Source organism: Miscanthus floridulus, chromosome 16, assembly GCF_019320115.1.
Source record: "Miscanthus floridulus cultivar M001 chromosome 16, ASM1932011v1, whole genome shotgun sequence".
Taxonomy (NCBI): Eukaryota; Viridiplantae; Streptophyta; class Magnoliopsida; order Poales; family Poaceae; genus Miscanthus; species Miscanthus floridulus.
The window spans coordinates 29,831,846-29,855,238 of NC_089595.1; the positions used below are offsets into that span (position 1 = coordinate 29,831,846).

Sequence of the window (23,393 nt, forward strand, 5' to 3'; positions counted from 1 at the left end):
CTACTCAGGAATGATGATAGTGTGTTTGGAGGACTAAATCTCTATCTCTTCTTTATATATACAACTAAAACATACGTCGCTCGCACGCCCAACCGGCACTTCGCTCGCTTGCCCGGCTACATCGCGTGCACCACTCCCCTCGCGAGATCTCTCTCCCCGAGCTCGCCCTCGCCGCCGCGCCCGCGCCCGCGCTGTCGCCTCCTCTTTCTCCCGTCGCTCCCGCGCCGCTCTCGGCCACGCCACCGCGCCCCGCGCGCTCGCCTGCGCCACCGCCTCCTGTCCCTCCCCGTTGCACCTGCGCTGCGTGCACCCACGCCGCCGTGCCGCCTCCTCCTCTCCCTCCCAGTCACACTCGCGCCGTCGCGACGCGCCGACGCCGCCTCCTCTGCAGTGATTTCCTGAGGACGTGGGCCTCGAGGGCCTCCACCACACCAGCGCTTGCCTCCCTCCCTCTCCGCCGATTGGATCAAGCTGCGGCGACTCTCCCTTCGCGCTGCCGCCTCCCTCCTCTGCTCCGGACCAGACGGAGATGTGACTGGGATCTGAGATGGAGGACAAGGCCATCGCGAACCAACCTCATCTCATCCTCGTGATGATGCCCCTCTGCTTCTACAGACGACTTCATGGAGTACATCAATGGCGGAGATCTCTACTCCCTCCTTAGGAACCTCGGCTGCCTCGACGAGGACATGGCTAGGACATACATTGCTGAGCTTTGTTGCCGATGGGATTTAACTTTATCCTGTTCATAGTGACATCATTTTGCTGCAATGACTGAAAACATCAAGGATCCATTGCTTTGTTTCTGAATTGTGATGGCCATATAAAGGTAATCGGTACCCATTGCTTTCTTACAGCTTTCTCTATTCACTATCGGACTCAGTGAATTTGCCGAGTGCCAGGGGCACTCGGCAAAGCCCAATTTGCACTCGGCAAAGGCTTTGCCGAGTGCTGCACTCGGCAAAGAGCACTCGGCAAAAAAAGAGTCGGCAAAGACGTCTTTGCCGAGTGTCTTTTGTCGGGCACTCGGCAAAGCCTTTGCCGAGTGTCGACACTCGGCAAAGTTGGAACCGAAAAAAAGCCGAAAAAATGGGAATTTTTACCCAAAAAAAATGAATTTTTTTTTTAATTGGTGGAGGCCCCCACCGGTCAGCGCCCATCCATCTCCGGCTTTTTTCGCGTAAATTTCACGGCTACGCGGCCGACGGGATTCAAACCCAAGACCTCCCGCTGCGCACAAACCTCCTCTACCACTACACCACACTATCACTTGTGTCTAGATTCCGTTTTAGTTCCCAATATATTATACTAAATCGAGTGTAAATTGCTTATTTGAGACCCTAAATGAATTCAAATCAAAAAGTGGTCAACTACAAAGTTTCATAACTTTTTGAGATCTACAATTTTCATTTAGTAAGTTTTTCCATCCGAGGTCGTTTGAAAAATTTGAATTTTAAATTTCAGAGATTCAAACGTAGTTTTGCATGATAAGATGATTTCAAATCAAAAAGTTGTCAACTACATAGTTTCATAACTTTTGGAGATCTACAATTTTCATTTAGGAAGTTTTTTCATCCGAGGTCGTTTGAAAAATTCAAATTTTAAAATTTTCAAATTCAAACGTCGTTTTTGCATGAAAAATGATTTCAAATCAAAATGTTGCCAACTACAAAATTTCATAACTTATCAAGATCTACAAAGTTTATTTTGGTCATTTGTTCATCCGACAAAGTGGTAGTAACATTGTTCACAAATCATATATATCTCTCTTCTATTTTCATGAAATTAATATGAGAGATGTATATTTTATGAACAACGTTATTGTCGCTTTGTCAAATGAAGAAATGACTAAAATAAACTTTATAGATCTTGAGAAGTTATACAACTTTGTAGTTGAAAAGTTTTTCATTTGAATTCATTTAGGGCCTCAAAAATTGATTCGAAAAACTGATTTGCCGAGGGCCAAAAAAATGCACACGGCAAAATACCTCTTTGCCGAGTGCCAAAATATAGGCACTCGGCAAAATACGGCTTTGCCGAGTGCTAGAAAAAAGGCACTCGGCAAACTGAGAGTAAATTGCTTGTTTGAGGCCCTAAATGAATTCAAATCAAAAAGTGGTCAACTACAAAGTTTCATAACGTTTTGAGATCTACAATTTTCATTTAGTAAGTTTTTCCATCCGAGGTCGTTTGAAAAATTTGAATTTTAAATTTGAGAGATTCAAACATAGTTTTGCATGATAAGATGATTTCAAATCAAAAAGTTGTCAACTACATAGTTTCATAACTTTTGGAGATCTACAATTTTCATTTAGGAAGTTTTTTCATCCGAGGTCGTTTGAAAAATTCAAATTTTAAAATTTTCAAATTCAAACGTCGTTTTTGCATGACAAGATGATTTCAAATCAAAATGTTGCCAACTACAAAATTTCATAACTTATCAAGATCTATAAAGTTTATTTTGGTCATTTGTTCATCCGACGTAGTGGTAGTAACATTGTTCACAAATCTTATATATGTATCTTCTACTTTCATGAAATTAATATGAGAGATATGAGATATGTAGATTTTATGAACAACGTTATTGTCGCTTTGTCAAATGAAGAAATGACCAAAATAAACTTTGTAGATCTTGAGAAGTTATACAACTTTGTAGTTGAAAAGTTTTTCATTTGAATTCATTTAGGGCCTCAAAAATTGCTTCGAAAAAATGATTTGCCGAGGGCAAAAAAAAATGCACACGGCAAAAAGCTTCTTTGCCGAGTGCCAGAAAAAAACACTCGGCAAAGACATATTTTGCCGTGTGTTTTTGTTTGCCGAGTGTATTTTATTTGGCACTCGGCAAACACGGTATTTACCGAGTGCCCGATAAAATACACTCGGCAAAGCCTCGGCACTCGGCAAATCGCCGGTTTCCGGTAGTGATTCACACTAAGGATTTGTACCGCTGAACTCATGCCTCTCCTAGACTGCTCTTGTTCTCCAATGTTATACATTTTCTTAGGCTCGGCTTATCACTTACTTTCCTACATATAAAAATGTTTATTCATGGATCACTAGCCTGTTCAATTTGATTGGAATAGAATAATTAAGTTTTTTTTCTATAGAACATTGGGCAGCTCAATCTAGAATAGAACTATTTCATAGGCAAGTATCAGGTCAGTGCACATAATCTGTAACTTGCAAGCATTACAGATCAGTAGGCCACCAACTTTTACAGTGGTATTTAGCTTCTAAAATATTTATCCTTTCATTCATTAGTCGATATATACTTGTTGCGCGTTTTTATTTTGTCGTGCCTTTATGTTTATACGATTCTCATTTGGTCATTTGGAACTTTCCTTGAAATTTTTTCATCTGTTAGTGATTGAAGATATAGTCTGAGTCCTATATTTGAGGTAGTTATCTTTTAGCATATCCTTCACCTAATTCTTCCCATATGATGTTGAAGGATCCGAGTCATGTTTGGAAGACAACCCTCCTTCGCAAAATTCAATCACTGTAATGCAATGTTCTTTTTCTAGAAAAAACATGTCTGACCACAAATCTACAATACTGGAATATGCCTGAACTATGACATGCTGGTTTTAGGGGTTGCCTCTGGTTAACAACAATCCTCCAGTGCATTTAGAGATATAACCAGCACCGGCAAGTTTCTTTTTTCTACTTTTTTATTAACCAGAAGTAGTTTCTTTTGGTTGCTATTTCCTTTAATTAATGCTGAGCCTTGGATTATATTCAGTATGATGCTACAACGTCTCATACCATGCGGGTCTTTTTCCTTCTAAACTATAATTTTTAGTTTACAGTCAACAACAAGTAGAGATCAATAATGCTTACCTGGGTGAGTTCAAATCATCCTAGGTGCCTGCAGAATGTTTGGATGCAGAGTTTCAGAACTCTGAACTTTCTTAGCTACTCTCGGACACCTTCCCCTTCAAGTTAAATAAACCATTTTATATTGAGAATTGAAAATGAGTACCATTAGAGTAGGTAGTAGGTAGGTAGACTGCATCGAAGATTATCACAAAGTCTCTTTCACTGAGGTTCAGCGGTGTCTGCAGACATTATTCTTTATTAGCAAAGTCTGTTTGAAAGAGAGTTGGGTGGACTTAATCTTTCTTAGAGAGATTTTGAATTTGTTACATGTCTGATAGACAAATGAGGTGACATCTATATTTTGCACAATTGTAGTTATGAAGTCTATTGTAGCTCCTGGTTTTAAGAATAAAACCAGATACACACCATATGTGAGCCCAGGAAGACAAAATCTCACATATAGCTACAAATAAGGGTAATATCAAAAGACAATGCTTAAATACATAGCGTATTAGTATAAAGATTATAACCTCATAGTATAGATAGTGGAAAGACATCTCCGATCTTCAGGCAAAGATTCCAAATCCACAGGGATAACTGACTAGTTTATCACAAGCCTAATTCCTCCAAACTAGCAATCTGGTACCCATCCGGGAATTTTATCCAAATATTTGAAAAATAAAGCAAGCGTAAGTACATATCGTACTCAACAAATATAACATGGGGTTCATGAGGCTCAAAAGGCTGACACTGGTTTAACTGCGATTAGTTTTTAATGAGTCATAATTTTAGCAATTGAGTAGCAACAAGTTTATCACAAGCCCATAAACACATGATCAGGTACACATGAATAATGAATAGCATAAACAATTAACCATTAGTGAGCATCTTCATCGTCCATATCATTAGTGTTCATCATCTATTCCGTAAGGGTTCCGAGGCCACTCGTGACCATGAGCACGGCTGATATACCAGTTTTATAATCTGCAGAGGTTGTACACTTTCACTGTGAGTCGTGATTTACCCTTTCGCCCGAGGTCGTGAGCCTCTTAATCCACTACCAAGGAAGGTCGACAGGGTTCACTATGAAGCCTTTCAAAGGTTCGTCTAACAAGTTAGGGCCATTTGATTCACTCGGCAAACAGATATAGGAACCCCCCTGTCAAATGGCACAATTCCCTTACAGCTATACACATAAGAGTAGAGGTTGTCCTATATTCGATTCGTCAAGCCATTCTTGCGCCAATAAAGGTAACCTCTAACAAGCTAGAAAAGGTCCTCATACTGAGCTAAAGCCAGAGCCATATAACCCTCACAATTGTACTGTAAGTCCTAGATAATCACTTATAGATAAGTCCTTAGGGAGAGAAATCTAGAGCACCATAAAACAACCCAATGCTCTAGCACCATAAAACAACACCATAGTGTTTATTGCATATACCATTAGTCAAGTTACAAGATCATGGTCTTTAATTGAGCGCTAGCATCATACTACCTAATGCAATACCCCATAGGTAACAAGGCACAAGGTACAAAGTACTAGGAAATCCTTAGTGGCAGTCAAGGTAGACACATGCAGCATGAATTAAGTGATTAAAGGTGTATATGACCACAAGGAAGATCACACGCTATACTTGCCTTCAACTTAGATCCTTCTTCAAGTCCAAAACTTCAAAGATCTGCTTCTTGATTCACCACGTATAACTCACCGACTGGACAAGATCACAAAGCACCACACAAGCATCCATGCAATCATACATGAAGCAAATAATAGATCTAAATTAGAATAGTACACCAAACATAAAATCAAGATGAAAAGTTTGTAAAATGAATCTACGTCTCACTATGAACACACAGACACGAAAAGCACGCTAATCGGAGCTTCGGTGAAAAAGATACATCAACCGATAGATCTGGTTTATACTCGGAAAAGAAAACTATAGGTTTCATTTATTTTAACTATATAAAAGCTTATATAAATTGAATTAAGTCAAATTTAGATTCGAATTATAAAACTAAAGTAAAACAAATTATATTTTATTTATAAAATCTAGTTGCTTAATTATTATTTAAATTAGAGTTTAAACCATGAAATTTCAAAATTAGTGACATGGTAACCACTGTTACTAACGCGTAGATCTCATTGCTATGAATCTAACGCAACTTGAATGGGTCAAAACAGAGCTAAAACGGAGAAGATATAAAATAAACAAGATTTCCTTTATTGAAATAATAGATTAAATCTAACCTTGAATTTTAAAAGTTGAAAACATATCTAACAGTAGTATGAACATGTAGATTATGAAATTACAAACCTAACACAATTTGAACGGATCAAATCAGAGTTAAAACGGAGAAGTTATGGCCTAAAGAAAATAGTGGCAAAACTGTAAATAGATGAAAACGTATTTTGGATCTAAACCGATGAAACTACGCTTCCCAAAGAAGAAAACGTATCCTTGAAAGGTGCTATGGACTGCGGGTTATGATTCAAATAATTGTAAGGGGATTTTTGCAAAAGAGCTAACGAAGGGGTACGTGCTAATCTGGACTCTTTATTTCGAATCGGACGGCTGTGATTGGTTGGGGGAGATGAGGTCGCCGGCGGTGACAGACGGCGGCGGTGCCATGGTCGGCAATGGAGCTCGGCGCCGAAACTCGAAAATGGCCTTAGGGGGGCACAATTTTCGACGGAGAAGAAACAGAACGAGAGAGAAGGGGACAGGGAACTCACCGGAACCGAAAGGACCGGCGGGGAAGCGACGGAGGGCGGCGCGGCACTCGGCAAAACAGATGGCAATGGTGGCGCTTAGGCAAAGGCGGCTGTGGGCTCGAGCAAGGGCAAAAACTTGCTTTGAGGCGGAGTAGGGAGGCGGCGTAGGCTCGGGCGGCATTTAAGGGGCACGGGGGCGTGGGCGGCACGGCACGCGCGGCATAGCGGAGCCGGACACGGACGGCGTCGGCACGGTCGTGCTTGAGGTGGACACGGCGCAAGGAAGAAGACCTGACGGGCGGGCCCCGCGTGTTAGCGGAACGGAGACACGGCGCGGCGTGCGGAGCTGGGCCGGCTGTTGGAAGAGAGCGGCGGCCTGTGGAGGGGAGGAAACGGGCCGGCGCGGGAGATGGGCCAACGCGGGGGAAGCAAGGCTGCGCGGAAAAAAGAAAAACGGCCACGCGGATTGGGCCTGCGGTGGATAAGGGAGAAAGGGAGGGGAGAAGGTGGGCTGGTGGGAGAAAACTGTGGGCCAAAAGGCAAGGCTTGCTCCATTTTTCTAAATTTAATTTTCCTAACACTTTTCAAATGGGTTTTGAATTCATTTGAACCTTGAATCAAAACCAAATTTAAATATTATTTAAAATATACTTTTAATTCAAAGTAAACTAAAAATTTTTGGTAAGTTTTCCAAAAATAAAATTTTACAACTTTTTAAATGCTTTTATTCCCTAATTTGTTTTTTTCTTTTACTTCAAAGCCATTTTCAAACTCATCTCCAAAAGCAATTTAAACTATTTTGAATTTTCAATCAAAACCACTCAATCAAATACATTAAAGGCAAGGGCATGTATGCACAAACATGTTGCTAAACCTTATGATGAATTTTAATTTAATGAAAAATTTTCTTTTTCCTATATTTCACGAGCACAAAAATACAGAATTAAATCCTTTTAAACCTATTTTTAAAAGAGGCAAATTTTAGGGTGTTACATCTATTACCAAAGCTGAATCACAATTTCTCTGAGAAAATGGCTGATCCTTCAATTTAGTGTGTGCATCTGCTTAGGAAATCTGGGCTTTAAGCATAACTAGACATTTTCCTTTGTCTCATTCTTGTATCCCTGGGCTTGAATTGATGCGCTTGACCTTTGCAGGTAAGCCGGTCAAAGGAATGCCCTGAAGCTAAAGATACGCACAAATGGGCATCCATCATGTTGCTCAGCGTGCTGGATCTGAATGGCCATGGGCAACGGGGATAATGACCACCAGCCGGTGGTGTGTACCGCTTGGTGTGCTGGATGGCCACAGGCATGGGGGTGGCGAGGCAATGGCGCCTTTGGATGCTAGGCCACAAGGGTGCCATGCTGAACTGCATGCATATATAGATGTGTGACGAGGACAGGGCATGCCCTGGATGTGTGCAATGATGAGGAGGCATTGAGGCAAGTCGATGTGCTATCATGACTTGGTGAACTTATCTGAAAATTGTCTTGAAGCAGAAGACAGCTTTGACTTTTGATGCAGTAGATACAATAACACTGCTAGAAGCCTAGAATGGTTTTTCAGATATTGTAATTTATTGATCATCATACTTTAGTAGCAGTAGCACTTACATGTGTTGTGTTTCGTTTCACCATATTTACATGAAGTCTACATTTGGAAAAATAATAATAGGCAGCGCTTGATTCACTCTTTTTTGCGGAAGCACTTTTATGTGTTTTGTTTCTTTCACTCGAGGTCTGCGCGCAGTTGGCTTTGTAAAAAATTTGAATAGCATGCATGTTCTGGTGCAGACAAGCTATGCATAGTCTTCTTACACCCCATGGAGTCTGATGTCCCTGCCAAGCGTGAAAATGGCTATGCAAGACAATTGACATGTTGATTAATATTCAAGAGATTTTTTCGAGGACATCTTATCTGCATATGTTATGTTTATTTTCCTTTGCAAATGGATCTAGGTCAAATAAAAAATTTGATGGGATGGATTAATTAGAAATGAAATATAAACAATTTCTTTTTATTGATGATGATTTGACTTCTGTGTTACACAGTGTATGACATTATTGCTATTTGTTTTGCCCGTAACAACGCACGGGCACGATCCTAATAACAAAAAATATTTTGTCACTCTCATTTCCCTCTGTATTTTTTCTTTACCTGAATGCTTTTCTCATAATTATTTTAGTAATTCATCATATGCACACTAACTCATTACAAGTGGAGTTAGTCTACATATCGTCACGATATCTAAGGACAATTTTCTCCACTAGTAACGAGTTTTTACAATGCATATCGAAATCTCACATCATTCATCACAAAACGAGAGTATTGCAATTGCAATTCAACCTAAGCCAACTTGACTGGAGAATTGGGTAGGCTGATACTCAGCATTGTCCCAAGGTCGTTGTATATAATAAGATAAGAAAATACAATGCCCACTGTCCAATTATGTTTTTTGAAAAAAGAAGAAGAAGAGAGATGGGGAGGGAAATGCCTCACCCACTAGCAACGTGCATATTTATTACAAAATAAGGAAGTCCTCAACAACATGAAAACACTAGTCTCAGATATATAGATCTTGAGGAGATCTGACGATGGATGGTGTACACATAACTGGATGGGTGCATAAAAAATCAGTTCCACTTGACTGAATATGTATCTAGCGGCCAAGCCAAAATATTTAACTGAGTCTGCTACTGCTGACATCACGGGATGGACGTTGTTCTTAGGTGACGTCGCTCCCCACTTGTACGTCGTCTGTATCCAACGGCTCCAGCACAAGAACTGCACCATCGCTCATGCCCACTGCAATCTGGTTTGGCTTCCACGGATGCGTAGCGACAACTGTGGGATAGACAGTTTCACCATCCCTGGGAACAAGAGAGGTAACAGAAACAAGACGATGGTTACCAGAATTGAAACTACCACTCACAAAAAAAAAGGAACTGCTTGAAACTCCACATACCTGGATATTGAAGATGGTATGTAGGCAGAGGGTGCTATCCTGCACTTTAACGTAAGAGATTCTGCATCGAATATTCCAATTGCACCATCACGAAATCCAGCATAGACCAACAAACAACCAAGTGAGTATACCGCACTTGAAATTGGGGAAGGGGGTGCATCTCTTGGGAACCACTGCATTGTCAAGTTATGGAAGGTTAAATATCAGTGTGTAATGTGCCTATTATAATGCATCGATACGATCAGGAGCATTCTACAAGCATGATGTAAATCATGTAATATGTTAGTACTCTGACTCAATCGACAAGACTGCATATGATTACTAAGAGATGCAAATATATTGTTATGAAAATGTTGCGAATGACTTACCGAGCACAAGCATTCCAATTGCCAATCATAGATCGCCAACTGACTCTCATGAACTACTAAAAGATGCGTTCCATCATAGTGAAACTGCACCACTGTATCACCAACTAAAGCACCAGAACCATTAGATGGATGTTTGATGTATCTTGATTTCTTCTTCTCCCAACCATCAATGCTCCAAACACATAGCTGCAAATTTCATTTCATTGCAAAAAAAACAAGAAAAGAATGATTCAGATAGAAACAATACTGTATTTTTAGATATTTATACCTTTTAGAAAGTGGAGTGTATTTATAGATCTTTATATATTTTAGAAAATGGACTAATGGATGGTATGAAATGCGACTAACATAATGTCGGGGGAGCATACCCCGGTTACCCCACAACGCGGCTTATGCCGGAGGAAAGCGCACTTCATGGCCCAGTAGGCCACGGCCCATCATCCGCGTAGCCTCGACCACTCGCTCCACCCGACCACGCAGTCGGGTCAGGACACGAGGCACGACCTCGACCACCCCGGGCCTAGGCTGACCGTCAATGGATAAGACCAGGGGAGGTTGGCGCATTCAATGCGCCTGCCACAACGAGACGTGCACGCACCGCACACCCACTCAGACCAAAAGGACGACGACCACCCAACGGACCGTGGGGCCTTAGGATGCATCGACCACCCTTCGGACCGCAGGGTCTTGGGGTGAGGCATCACCCCTCGGACTGCTCCCCCCACCAATTCAAAAGGCCACTCCATGGCAAGGCAATGTCAGGATATGGCACGGGACCGCTCAAACACTGTATGACTCGACGGGCAGGTGTACGGCCACGCTCGCCACAGAGCACGGGTCTCACGTCCAGGGACTTGACTCCTCGGAACCGGACAAACAAGTTGACCCCCGACCACCCGTGTGTGGGATGAAGCCTCGCCGCCCCCTTCATGATCAGGAGGGCGGCCGATCAGCAGAGGATGATAGCCATAGACTCAAACTAGCGCACGACGCCCCCCGAGGGCAGTAGGCGCAAGGACGAAGACCACAACTCGCACTATGCGCCCACGTCCCATAGGACTACAAGAGGACAGCCACGACCCGCACTATGCCGCTATGGCACACCATACCAGCCACGACCCGCACTGTGCAACTATGGCGCACCATACCTCGACGTGGAGAATAGGAACCCATGACGACATCTGAGCATGCAACAGAAGCTAGGACAAGATGCAGAGGGCCCACGGACCGGGCTCACCTACCGCCGCCCTCCCCTCGAGCTCTTGACCACTCGGGTCGTGGGAATCCTTTCCTTTCAATTGTCACTCAGCCCCCGGAAGCATAAGGGAACCGAGCCTTCATTCTAGCAGACGGAAAAAAAGGAAACACTCTCTATGGCTCTGGAGGGATCGATCTATTCTCTTGAGTCCTCTCACTTCTCAACCCACGCTTACGAGCACCCCCATTGTAAGTCAACTGAGCACTTGAACCGAGAAACACGAACTCAAACCCCTTTGAGACCGTAGGGCTCCGGCTTGAAACAGTATAATATCCACATGTCTTGAGTGCTTCCATCAATTCCTAGAGCTGCGCGGCACTAAATTTACTGGTCGGTTCACAAAACACCGACACATAACATTTGACTGTATTTAATTCAGCATCCCTTAAATTTATAAGCAAAAACATATCGCTAGTCCTAATTTTGATATATATTAGAATTCACACCTGAGCATCAGCACCTGAAGATACAAGCACCTCCATTGATTGCGAAAATGCTAGTCCAGTTATCTTTTTGTGATGACCCGTGAGCACAATTTTAACCTGTGCAATTAGATTAAGATAAGTTGATATTTTGGCACGTCGATGTTAAATATAAGCTAAACAGAAATTAGTACACTAAGCATAATGTTCCACATAGGAAGAATCCATTATCGTTTAAAATTCTCAAATTTTTAAATGTGGAGCTAACAACATATGTATGGTTTATGAAGGTTTTTTGGGTCATATACCACGAGGTACTTACTACTCTTCATATTGTTGACGGGAGCTACCACAAAGTTGCTATGTAATATGTGTACCTTGTGGTATCTGCTCAAAGCCCGCAAAAAGTACATAATTTGTTATGTCAAAAAGATCATATGTAAAACAACATTTACAATCTCATGATCCTAATACATAAGTAAAACATGAGGGGATATATAGTCTGAAACGAGAGCACATTATTTTACAATGGGTACATTACTGCATTTCCAGTGAGAACCATATATAATGAGTTTTGCCAATACTCTGAGATTCATGGAAACAGGGGATGATAGATTCATGTTTAATACTCACTTCGTCTATACGGACATTGTAGATTTGAATTGAAGAGTCCTCCCTTCCAATAGCTATGATGTTATTGTCTAACGGGTAGAATGCAAGGAAAGTTGCAGCAGGTGGAGGTTCCATGAAAGTAGTCATGACCTATATATGAGAGATTGCACAAGATCAGTGAAGCCAAAGAAAGGCCATGGTGCAACTACGAAATAAAATTTATTTTTATGGAAGTTGTCATGCATGATTTGTAAGAGATCAATCATGGAATTAACTACTTATTGTTATAGACAACTGAAGAAGACATACCTTGAATGTCATTATGTTGAGCAATGAGACTTTGCCACCAGAAGCAGTAATTAGATAGCTATCATTTTTGGATAGTGCAGTGCAGGCTGTTGCTTCTTTAGGGTCATTGCCATCAATGGTGTCGTTTGTCATTGGAATGCCTCTTACCGGTTGCCATAGTACAGGTGGAACAAATTTGGATGACTAACGAAAAGTAATGATGGATGGTTTTTAGAAAACAACAAACAGAACTACAGTGTTGAAATCTTAAGCTAGTGGTCCTATCTAACCTTGCCACGTGGATTCTTGTCCCTGTGCTTCCATTTCCACAGCTTATGAACAGCATTGGAGCTGTGAGCCAAAAGTACCAGCCCATTATCTGTGTACAACAAGCGCATAACCTACAAATAAAACAAATAAAACACAATGCTTATATATCAGAATTATATACTGCTCTGAATATGACCATAACAGTCTTAAATTCTACCGAATTGTTTGGTGTGTGCTATGTCATGAAAATCATAAGCACACGAACAGATACTGATGTGTGATATGTGTGATGTTCCTTGCATTAATTTAAATGGAAGATGTACATGCTGAACATACTTTGCTTGAAGATGTGGTCGGATCTGGCATACGCAGTATTTGAATTTGTCCTGAGCCAACGATGTCCACCAACTTCCAGGCCTTGGTTACTAACTCAGGGGCTTTGCTTATTTCCATACATGCCTACCATTTGTTCGATACGGTTAGCAAATAAATACAAATATATTGAACTGCGAGGAAAAAGAAAAAAAAAGCACGTGCACACTCAGCTGGCCACTCATGAATTCCCTGTCATCATCATAGAAACATGTACAACATACACATTCCAAAACTGAGTGCTTTTCCTTGCATTTCTAATTACGTTCCTTCAGTAGTTAGACACCACAATTCATAATGTTATGAATGAATCTGCCTTGAGCCACGCAAACACGGCCAACCGGTTGGCAGACTATGGCATTTGTGAGACAACACGGCCAACTCGGTGACATGCATGCATGGCCACTGCAATCCTGCGTGTTTGGATCAGAATCTGAGCTATAGGCAGCAGATCCAGCCGCTGGTGTTCAGAATGAATCTGAGCCAAAAACAAACAGGCCCTACATGCATGCAAGCGAGAACAAGGCAATCGGGATATTTTTACATTAACTATCACGGCCCACCCACCCTTACTTAATACGGAGTAACTATTTGTTTAGATAATCTATGTTGCCCTTGCCCGGAATACTGTGTAGGAGAACCAGTAGCATTTGAATTTTGAAAGCAAGTTCAAATGTGCATGCATGATCAGTTCATCATACCGCTTGGTAGCGTGAGTTCCTACACTGTGGGTCTACCCTGTTGGTTAGAAGGGTGGGATGTTTTGGATGGACTGCGGCCGCGTGCTCCAATGCAGCCTCTGCTTCCACCACATCCCAAGTACGGGCACCTTCACAGTTCACTTCGGCTTTGACTCGCTGGAGCGAACTTGTTCCGAGGTTCTGGAAGCCAAGCATCTTGTCAAAACCAAGCTGCAGCTTCTCGTCTTTTAGGGACCGCACATGGACACCAAACTCAAGGAATTCAAGACCTGGCATGATAGTATTATTAGATGGTACCCTGCTGCTGTTGCACTCGCTGCCACGCACATCAAACCTGATAAATGAACCGAGTGTCTTTAAGAATCTCAACCTGCGGAAGTAGCCAACACCTTCAGCACGAAGCTTTATGCTAACTAATTTGGTGCCAGTCAAATGCAGTATGAGGCAACTAAGCTCTGGCAACTTGGCAAGGGTTTCCATGTCCTGGTCTTCCACAGCTACCACTAGCAGATCCAGATAGCATAGGTTTGGAGCAAGCGACGAGTTAATCCACACTGGCAGTCTAGAGAACACAAAGCAGTGCAAACGAAGGAAACGGAGATGCCGACAGGAGATCGATCCTGCATTGACGCTCTGCCAGTGCCAGTCCTTACCTGTACATGTGCCCCAAATTTCAAGTTCCTGGATATTGTGCAGATGGCTCAGGGAGTCCAGCAAAGCACTCCCGATGCTCTCACTGATCCTACCACGAATATTAGCCTGGAGCACCCTCAGTTCCCTCAGCAGACCTAGCTCATTCACAAACTGCATTGTATCATCTTTTTCACACCATACACACAGCTCTTTCAATGATGTCAGCTTACCGATCAAACCAGCCGGCACTCTTGTCCGGTTACTACATCGTAGGCAAACAAGTTGCGTCAGAAGTCCCACCTCCTCGGGCAGCTCCTCTATCCAGCTGTTCCGTAAATCCAGTGTTTGCAGAAACCTCAGATACCTTACCTCCCTAGGCAGCTCAGTGATAAGGATACTCCCTACTCTGAGGTACCTCAAGTGAAGTAAACTCCCAAGATGATCCAACACATCTTTGTTGCAGCCTTGGTAAACAGAACATTCTACCATTTCTACTACACGTAAAGATGGGAGGCGCGAACACAATGCACCAAAATCACACTCACCGGCAAAAATGGATCTCACTTTCTCCACAGCTACATTAGCCAGCTGACTAAAGCTGTGCTCTTGAACACACTGTAGGGCTAACCTGCGAGAAATGTTCCGCTGAAGTTTCTGTCGCTCACAACCATTCAATACAGTGACAAAATTTACTTCACTTGACAATTGATGTATCAGATCAAGAACCATATCATGAACCGAGCAGGCATCAACGTACCCTTCATATTGTGTCTCCTGTGCCTGGATCATGTTTCTATTTATCAATTCATTAAAGTACCTCTCCCCGAGCTCAAATAATGATCTTACACCTGCATCTGCTGCTTGTTCATCAGAGATGAAACCTTCAGCTATCCACATCCATATCAAACTATTTTTCTCTATGATACTATCTTCCGGAAATACGCTTAGATACAATAAGCAAGCCTTCAGATGTGAAGGCAGATCATAGTAGCTAAAAGACAATATCCTTCTGGTATTATCTACGTCATCATTGCCTTTATGCCCAAAACCAATTGAGTTGTAGACCTCAGACCAGTCCTCTCCTGGTTTACTAGCCAACAAACTAGCTATTGTAATGATAGCAAGTGGCACGCCGCCACATTTCTTCAAAATTCTTTCACATGTCTCAGCCGAAAGACTATCGAAATACTTCCCTTCACCGTCAACTATTCTTGCGTACAATAATTTTTTAGAGTTATCATGAGAAAGTGGCTGTATTTTGTAAGCTTCATCAGCATTTGCGGCAACTTCAGAAATGCGTGTAGTGATCACAAGTCTACTTCCACAATTACTTTCTTGCAGAGCACATCTGACTAATTTCCAGGTCTTCTTGTCCCATATATCATCAATAACAATCAAACACCTACATATTCAGAAGACAGTACAAGAAATGGTAAATAAATATACGAGACATCATTTATAGTTTTTTTATTCGTATATCACCATTTCGTTATGTTCCTTTCATCACTTTCCTTTATTAAAATAAATAAGATATAAAGAACCAATAAAAGCGGCTATAATTATTTTTTAGCAGTGAGCCAGTGATGAGTAGCAATGATTAATGAATCGGTGATCATATTAGCTCGTACCTCTTTTCCTTGACGAATTCGTTGAGTTTGCCCATGAGCTGATTTTCATCCAAACCCATTAATTTGGGATGAGTGTAAGTTTGCTCATCAAGGGCTATGAGAACGTCTCCAAAGACTTTCTTGATGTCAGGATTCTGACCCACTGGAACAAAAGCCCGGCACTCGAAGCGCGGTTTGAGGTGGTCATAGACAGCTTTGGCAAGAGTGGTCTTGCCTAGCCCTCCAGATCCAACGACAGAGAGGATCTTCATCTTTGTAGTACTAGACAAATCCACGTCTCCATCCCCTAGGGACAGCATATTTATGAGCTCGTCCCTTGGTCCCTCAATGCCAACAAGCTCGGTCGCCCTTTTGTATAGATTCAGGATGCGAGGGTCGATGGTGTTTGCAGCTACAGGGCTCGCGACAATGATGTCAAGTGTGTACCTGCCTCGCCTTGTTGCCACCTCCTCAAGCTTCTCGTTGATGTCATCTATTAGGCTAGAGATCTTGCGGCGAGCCTTGCTCTTCTTGAACAGCCTGCCCACCTTTTTCCGGAGGCGCCGGAGCATGTGTGGCTCAGTAGCCTCATTAGGGTCTTCAACGCGCACCAGGAATGTGTCGACGATGTCTTCCATATCGTAGGATGCCTCCCTGACTTCACTCGCCCAGAGCCTGACCAGCTCGTCGAGCTGGTCCGGTGGAACATCGCCGATCTTGCGGAGGACGGCGTGCACCACCGTGAGCTCCCGTGAGAGAGACTCGATCTTCTTCTTCATGCCCTTTTGCAGGCCGTACTCCCCCTTGAGCAGCTCGCCCAGCTTGGGGAGCAGGCTCCCCATCGCCCCCGCCACCAGCTCCATGCCTGCAATCTCGATGGGTGTGGGTGGCGCCTGCACGCAGCAGCTTGGTAAGTGAGGACGATTGTGTTGGTGACAAGGTGAGCAGCATGTCGTGGACAGAGAGGGACGAAGGCCTACCCAGATCGAGAATGGCCGCCTGGTGCTCTTGGCCTCAAGCAGAAGGTCGTCGGGATCGTCGTCGGGGAAGCATCAGAACAGTGGGAGCTTCACGCCTTCTCCCGCCGTCCAGATCCAGCTCCTGCTCTTGACTCTGGATGTGGAATGACAGCCACATGACAAGGGCATCCGCAGTGGTTGGCACCCAAAGAAAAATATAGTTGTTAGCAGTGTTCTACCGGGGCAAGCTGCAGAGCCGGAGCTAAGTTGACTCTGTCTGCTTGAATAATCTGTGTCCAACTGTCCATCGTCATGCAGTGCAAACAAGAGGCAGCACGTTCAACACAAAAAATATATAACTAAAAAATAAAAACTCTGCCTCCTCGGTGATGTATCGTTGACCTCGAAAACTGCAAAATTCGTACGATAGGTTTAAGTTGCAAGTACATTTTATAAGTAAAATAATTGGCAGTTGTGTTGTGTGATACTCCCTCCGTCCCAATTTAACTGTCGTTTTCGGTGTCCGTGCCACGACTTTGACTTAATTTGTACAAAATATGTACAACATTTGTGTCTCCAAATAAATTTGTTAAAAAACTAGATTCAAAGATCTTTCCAATGATGCTAATTATGTATCATAAATAATAATATTTTTTAATATATATTTTGTTAAAATTATTTCTCGGAAAGCGAGAACGACAGATATTCTAGGACGGAGGGAGTAGCTGTTTATTTGACATAGTAACCATGTCTCTTGGTTGTGTTGGTGTAAGCAGGTGTGGAGCACATAGACGAACGACGGTAATGAAGAAGGTCAAGTGGAGACGGACCGTGCCGATGGATTGGGAGCGGCGAAGGACGGACGTGAGGCTTAGAGCTACTACAGAAAATATACTCCCCCGTCCCAAAAATATCTGTCGTTTTCACTTCCCGAGAAACAATTTTGACAAAATATATATTTAAAAATATTAACATTTATTGTACATAATTAATATCATTGGAAAGATCTTTGAATGTAGTTTTTAATAAATTTATTTGGAGATACAAATATTACATGTATTTTCTACAAATCGAGTCAAACTTGTGGCACGAAAACCAAAAGTGACAAATAATTGGGGGCAGAGGGAGTAGTTATTAGCAGGGATCTGTGTAGCCGAAACGCCGGATGCGGAATAACAGGCACATGACAAGGGCATCAGGAGTGGTTGTTAGCAGTGTTCTACCGGAGCATGCAAGGTGGAGAGCCGAGCTTGACTCTGCATTACTTTTTGTGATTGAATAACCTGTGTCCAACTGTCCATCATCATGCAGTGCACAGCGATGCAACAAGAGGCAGCACGTTCCACGCGAAGAAAAAAACAAATTCTTTGGCTCCTCGGTGATGTATCGTTGACCTCGAAAGCTGCAGAAGTCGTACGATCGGTTTAAGTTGCAAGTACCTTTATACGAAAATAGTTGTAATTAACTTTGCAAAATCAAATGTTTTCGGTTCTGGAGGAAGGAAAAGCTAGATATGTTTGGAATGGAGGACATGTCGATTTTGGGTAAGAAAAAAAAAGTGTCTCTCGGGCTTGCTAGGATAAATCTCACGAGCTTACTTGGAGTTCTTGCTCATCAATTATCAATGTGCTACACTTTAGGACTTGTTCAGAAGAGCTTTAGCTATACAAAAAAACAGAGATGCTAGCGTCCGGATGTCTGGACAGATGCCCGCACCTGCACCCCGTGTCACGTACATCTCCGTTTCCCGCGCCTTCCTTTGTTTCCCACTCGCGCTCGCATCGCCCGGATGCCTCGCCCTACCTACAACATCCGCTCTCCCGCTCCGTATCGCGCACACAGGGACCGTCTGCGCCTACACCTGCTCGTATCGTGCTCACACCCCCACATGCGGATGTGCGCTGTGTGACTCTGGCGGCCCATATCGTGCAACATTTGTGTGAAAACATATGCAATCGCTAGATAAAACCCTTGCAATATACGTCTGAAAAACAGATGAAATATTTTGAACAAACGCTTGCAACATAGATGTATAGCTATTGCAACATGTGCAACATCCCGATCTATTTTTGCAACATTCATATACACCACTTGCAACATATCTCTAAAACATCTTAAACACTTGAAATATACACTTGCAACATGCGCTTCTTCCTATCGTGGTATCTTCGGCCAACCGCGAGAGACGATGTCCCGGCTGGCGATGACCTTCACCTGGTGGCATTAGGGTGGTGGTGGCGCGGTGCACGCCGTGGCCGCAACAGGTGAGCGCGGAGTGGGGCGCAACGGTGGATGGCCGTGGCAGCGAGGCAGAGTGAGCGGCCTGGCGCATGATGGGTGCACGCGCGGGGAGATGGACACGACGGCGAGGAAGAGTGGTGTGACGTGGTGTGGGATGGGGGGCACACGCGAGGAGATGCGGCAGCGATGCGGATTGTGGTGTGTGGATGGCCGCACGGTGCGGTGAAGCACGCGATGGGCGAGCGGAGTGGAGAGATATTTTTGAGAGAGATGAGAAGATGTAGAGAGCAGGCATGACCGTTGGGTCGATAGCGGTAGCACGCAGGCCCAACAAGGATCGTTTCGGCAAACGGACGCCCTGACTAATAAAGCATTGCCGATACAAAAATAGCGGGAGAGTGCTAACTCCACCCTAGAGTTGGCCTCCCACCATTAAGCTGGGAGACCTATTTTTTTTAGAATTACACAGTGCAGCTGTCGATGTTTTACCACCGGCAACCCGCCACGGGGTACCCGGGACGGTGATTTGTTCGGAGGGGTATCGGCATTTGCAGGAACTCGATGGTAAACGCAGGGAGACAGTCGATTTATACTGGTTCGGCGCGCCGGAAAGTCACGGCGCCCTACGTCCAGTCTGGTATGTATAGTATATTGCGCCCTACGCTATTTGTTGTGTTGCGAGGTATGTTGCGGTTGTGAGTTTTGTCGGTTATGTGTAGGTGCCGATCTAGGGACCCCTGCCCTCCTTTATATAGTCCAGAAGAGGCGGGAGTCCTAGTCGGTTACAAAGTAGAGATCCTAGTAGGATTATGTGTAACTAGTCCTAGTAGGATTACATGTAGAGAATCCTATTTGGACTAGGTTTTCTTCTCTCTTCTCCGTGGGGAACCTTATGGGTCCCGCATCGACTGTCGATGTTTGACCACCGATAGCCTGCCACGGGGGTACCCGGGCAGTATGTTCGGGCTTCAGCGTATGCGGAACTCGACGGTTAACGCAAGAGACAGTCGATTTATCCTGGTTCGGACCCTCGATCGTTGATCGAGTAATTGCCCTACGTCCAGTCAGCGTTAGCCTTTGCGTTGGATTGATTATAAAGTGTTGTGTTGTGTCGTCTCTAGTCAATTGTGACCTGACCCCGATCTAGGATTCTTGCCCTCCTTTATATAGTCCAGGAGGCAAGAGTCCTAGTCGGTTTACAATGTAGAAGTCCTATTAGGATTACAGGGTAGCACTACTACTAGGATTACATGAGAGGAATCCTAGTCAAACTAGATCTTCTCTTTTCCTTGCGAGGTACCCCATGGGTCCCGCATCGACAAGCCCCCGAGCATTTTATGGTTGAACTGGAAAGCCTCCTTGTTTCCTAGGCTTTGCCTGGTGAATCAAGCTTGGCCCGGGTTTTTTCGACGTGAAGCCTTGAAGTGGTCCTGTCTTGAAAGTCTTTTGAGTGACGTGCGCTCGTTCGAAGAAAAAGTGCACTCACTGAGTGTAGCCCCCGAGCCTCTTGCCTGCAGCCCCCGAGCATATATTCGGGTTCTTTTGATTCAAGAAGAACTCGGATATAGGATCTTTTGTCATATTCTCAAGTAGCCTGCTTTCTGTTCGAGGATGCCGTGCCTCTTCCTTTGTTTCGCTTGAGTAACGAAAGCACATATAAACATGCACGTGCACCCTCATATTTGTGCTCATCTTGCTGATGTAGTAATAAATCTTCTCTAGGTAAGTCAGCCTCGATAGTCCGTCGTTTGACCATGATCCGATCCGAGTAAGGCAACTTGGAAAATCCGTCAAAAGCCTTCGGGTGGGTAGTCCTCTCACCGGAGACCCCGTATCACCCCACCTTAGAATTTCCAAATCACCGCAACAAGGTCGACCTTAGCTGCTGAGTAGTTGATCACCCCAACCGAGTAGTCGATCACCGTGGCCGAGTAGTCGGACGTCCGGGCGACTTGTAGAGCAGCAACCGAGTAAGACAGCACGGAGCGTGTGTCTCACCCAACGAAGTAGTGGCCAAGCAAGGCAGCCTGCGGTGGGCGAGCTCCTTACTTGATGACGTGGTCCAGAAAATGGTTTCCTGCAAAGTAACCATACGAAAGTATGCAATAATTGATATACAAGATATCAAGTTGGAAGTATGTCCCAGTGTTATAAAATGCATATTAATTTTTTTTGCGTCTTAGCTCTTACTAGACTATGTAATTTTCCTAAGTAGGTAGCCTGTTACGTTTAAACACCTTTCGCACCTTTCCGGCGAGTAGGCTTCACAGATTAAGGCCTTAGCAACCCAGGTAAATTAACAACCGTTAAGAGAAGACATTATAAAATGCATATTAATTTTTTTGCGTCTTGCTCTTACTAGGCCATGTAATTTCCCTAGGTAGGTAGCCTGTTACGTTTAAACACCTCTCGCGCCTTTCCGGCGAGTAGGCTTCACGGATTAAGGCCTCAGCAACCCAGGTAAATTAATAACTGTTAAGAGAAGACTTGAGTAGTCGGGGATGCAAGTGTAGTAGAGCCGCGGAGGCATATGGATAATATCTGGAGATATATGATGACTAAAGAATATTTGAAAAAATATTAAACCATGACTTAGCTTGATTGATGGCCGCGTGGAAGAATCAGCGTGTCGATGATGCGAACGTGGCGTGCTGTCCGGGTGCCACCTTGGGATGACGACGGACGAGTGCTGGTTCGAGACCCACAGCGTGCATGGACATTGCAGTCGGAGTTAGGCTCTGATGTAGTCGAACTCGTCGATGATTATGGTCCTGTAGATGATGTCGGTCTCTTGTTTGCTTGCTCATGATCGTCTTCACATAAGCATGCACGTGTATGCTTGTCGTGACGATGTGTATGTGTGTACGTCGCCAATAGCTTGCTTCCTTGCATCATCATAGATGGTGTTGAGAATTATGCATCTGAGCATCTCTTTGTTTATTGACTGGTAGTCCTCGCGATCGTCGGTTGTGGCAAGTCACCGGATGATTTCTGCCGCCGCACCGTGTCGGATTTGCATGCAGCTGTAGGTCTTGATGATGATCGAGCGAGCCGGAGCTCATTGCGAGGTGCGGAGTTGTGCTGGAGACGTTGGACCTGCTTGACAAGCTTGCCGGATCGGAGTAGACTCCCGTGCGGGCGCCGTGCTGGGTGCGGCGTCAGGATTTTTTTTATTGCGCGGCGTCAGGCTTTGACTCCACGCCCGAAACATGCCGACCTTTGCCACGAGTTGTGTCGGGACTCTTTCAGCGCATTACGGCCGAACAGCGATGCCGTGTGTGCGTCGTAGCCTGCCGAGTACTCGATCCCGCTAGAAATGTCGATCCTCCAAAATTTTCTTTTTTCCCGCCGTAGTAGATGGATTCCGCCGTCAGCGACTTTCTCGAGATGACGGTCGGATGTACACGTCGATCAGCAACGGAGGTCGCCGAGTTGCTGCCGTAGCAGATTGATTCCATCGTTGACCAAACTCATGGTGGAATTGAGGTCCGTCGAGCTCTCGAGTGCGAATTCGCCGAAAGCCTCTACCTGGCGCGCCAGTTGTCGATGTTTGACCACCGATAGCCTGCCACGGGGGTACCCGGGCAGTATGTTCAGGCTTCAGCGTATGTGGAACTCGACGGTTAACGCAAGAGACAGTCGATTTATCCTGGTTCGGACCCTCGATCGTTGATCGAGTAATAGCCCTACGTCCAGTCGGCGTTAGCCTTTGCGTTGGATTGATTGTAAAGTGTTGTGTTGTGTCGTCTCTAGTCAATTGTGAACTGACCCCTGATCTAGGATCCTTACCCTCCTTTATATAGTTCAGGAGGCAAGAGTCCTAGTCGGTTTACAATGTAGAAGTCCTATTAGGATTACAGGGTAGCACTACTACTAGGATTACATGAGAGGATAATCAAACTAGATCTTCTCTTTTCCTTGCGAGGTACCCCATGGGTCCCGCATCGACAGCAACGTAGACACTCACAACGCACGCACACTCTAAGACACCTATTTAGCTTGCAACTCAGCTCTATATTTAGGAATAGGTGGTTGTGTTATATATAGCTGTTTTGAGATAACATATGTCAGTGATCGATATAGTTTAATGGAATTCTGTTATTTTGTTTTAGTCGCATTGCTGACTTGTTGCATCCAACATTTTGCTTACACAAAGTGACGG

The 23,393-nt window shown here is 44.1% G+C and overlaps 1 protein-coding gene across 2 annotated transcripts; it reads right to left on the reverse strand.

Annotated features, from left to right (window-relative positions):
* Nucleotides 1–9,119: 9,119 nt before the first annotated feature.
* LOC136513842 (putative disease resistance RPP13-like protein 3) lies at nt 9,120–17,217 on the reverse strand. 2 transcript variants are annotated; one of them, XM_066507818.1, is made up of 11 exons: nt 17,012–17,217; nt 16,053–16,924; nt 13,792–15,826; nt 13,055–13,177; nt 12,739–12,849; nt 12,470–12,652; nt 12,182–12,310; nt 11,573–11,668; nt 9,869–10,054; nt 9,501–9,673; nt 9,120–9,405 (listed from the first exon to the last, which is right to left on the reverse strand). In XM_066507818.1, the coding sequence occupies exons 2-11, from the start codon at nt 16,892–16,894 to the stop codon at nt 9,261–9,263; spliced, it is 4,023 nt and encodes a 1,340-aa protein (XP_066363915.1). In that variant the 5' UTR covers nt 16,895–16,924; nt 17,012–17,217; the 3' UTR covers nt 9,120–9,260. The 2 variants fall into 2 exon arrangements, 1 of the variants encoding a protein (XP_066363915.1); XR_010773453.1 differs by lacking the exons at nt 9,120–9,405; nt 9,501–9,673; nt 9,869–10,054 and adding an exon at nt 11,857–11,935 and having other exon boundaries at nt 11,589–11,668.
* Nucleotides 17,218–23,393: the final 6,176 nt, after the last annotated feature.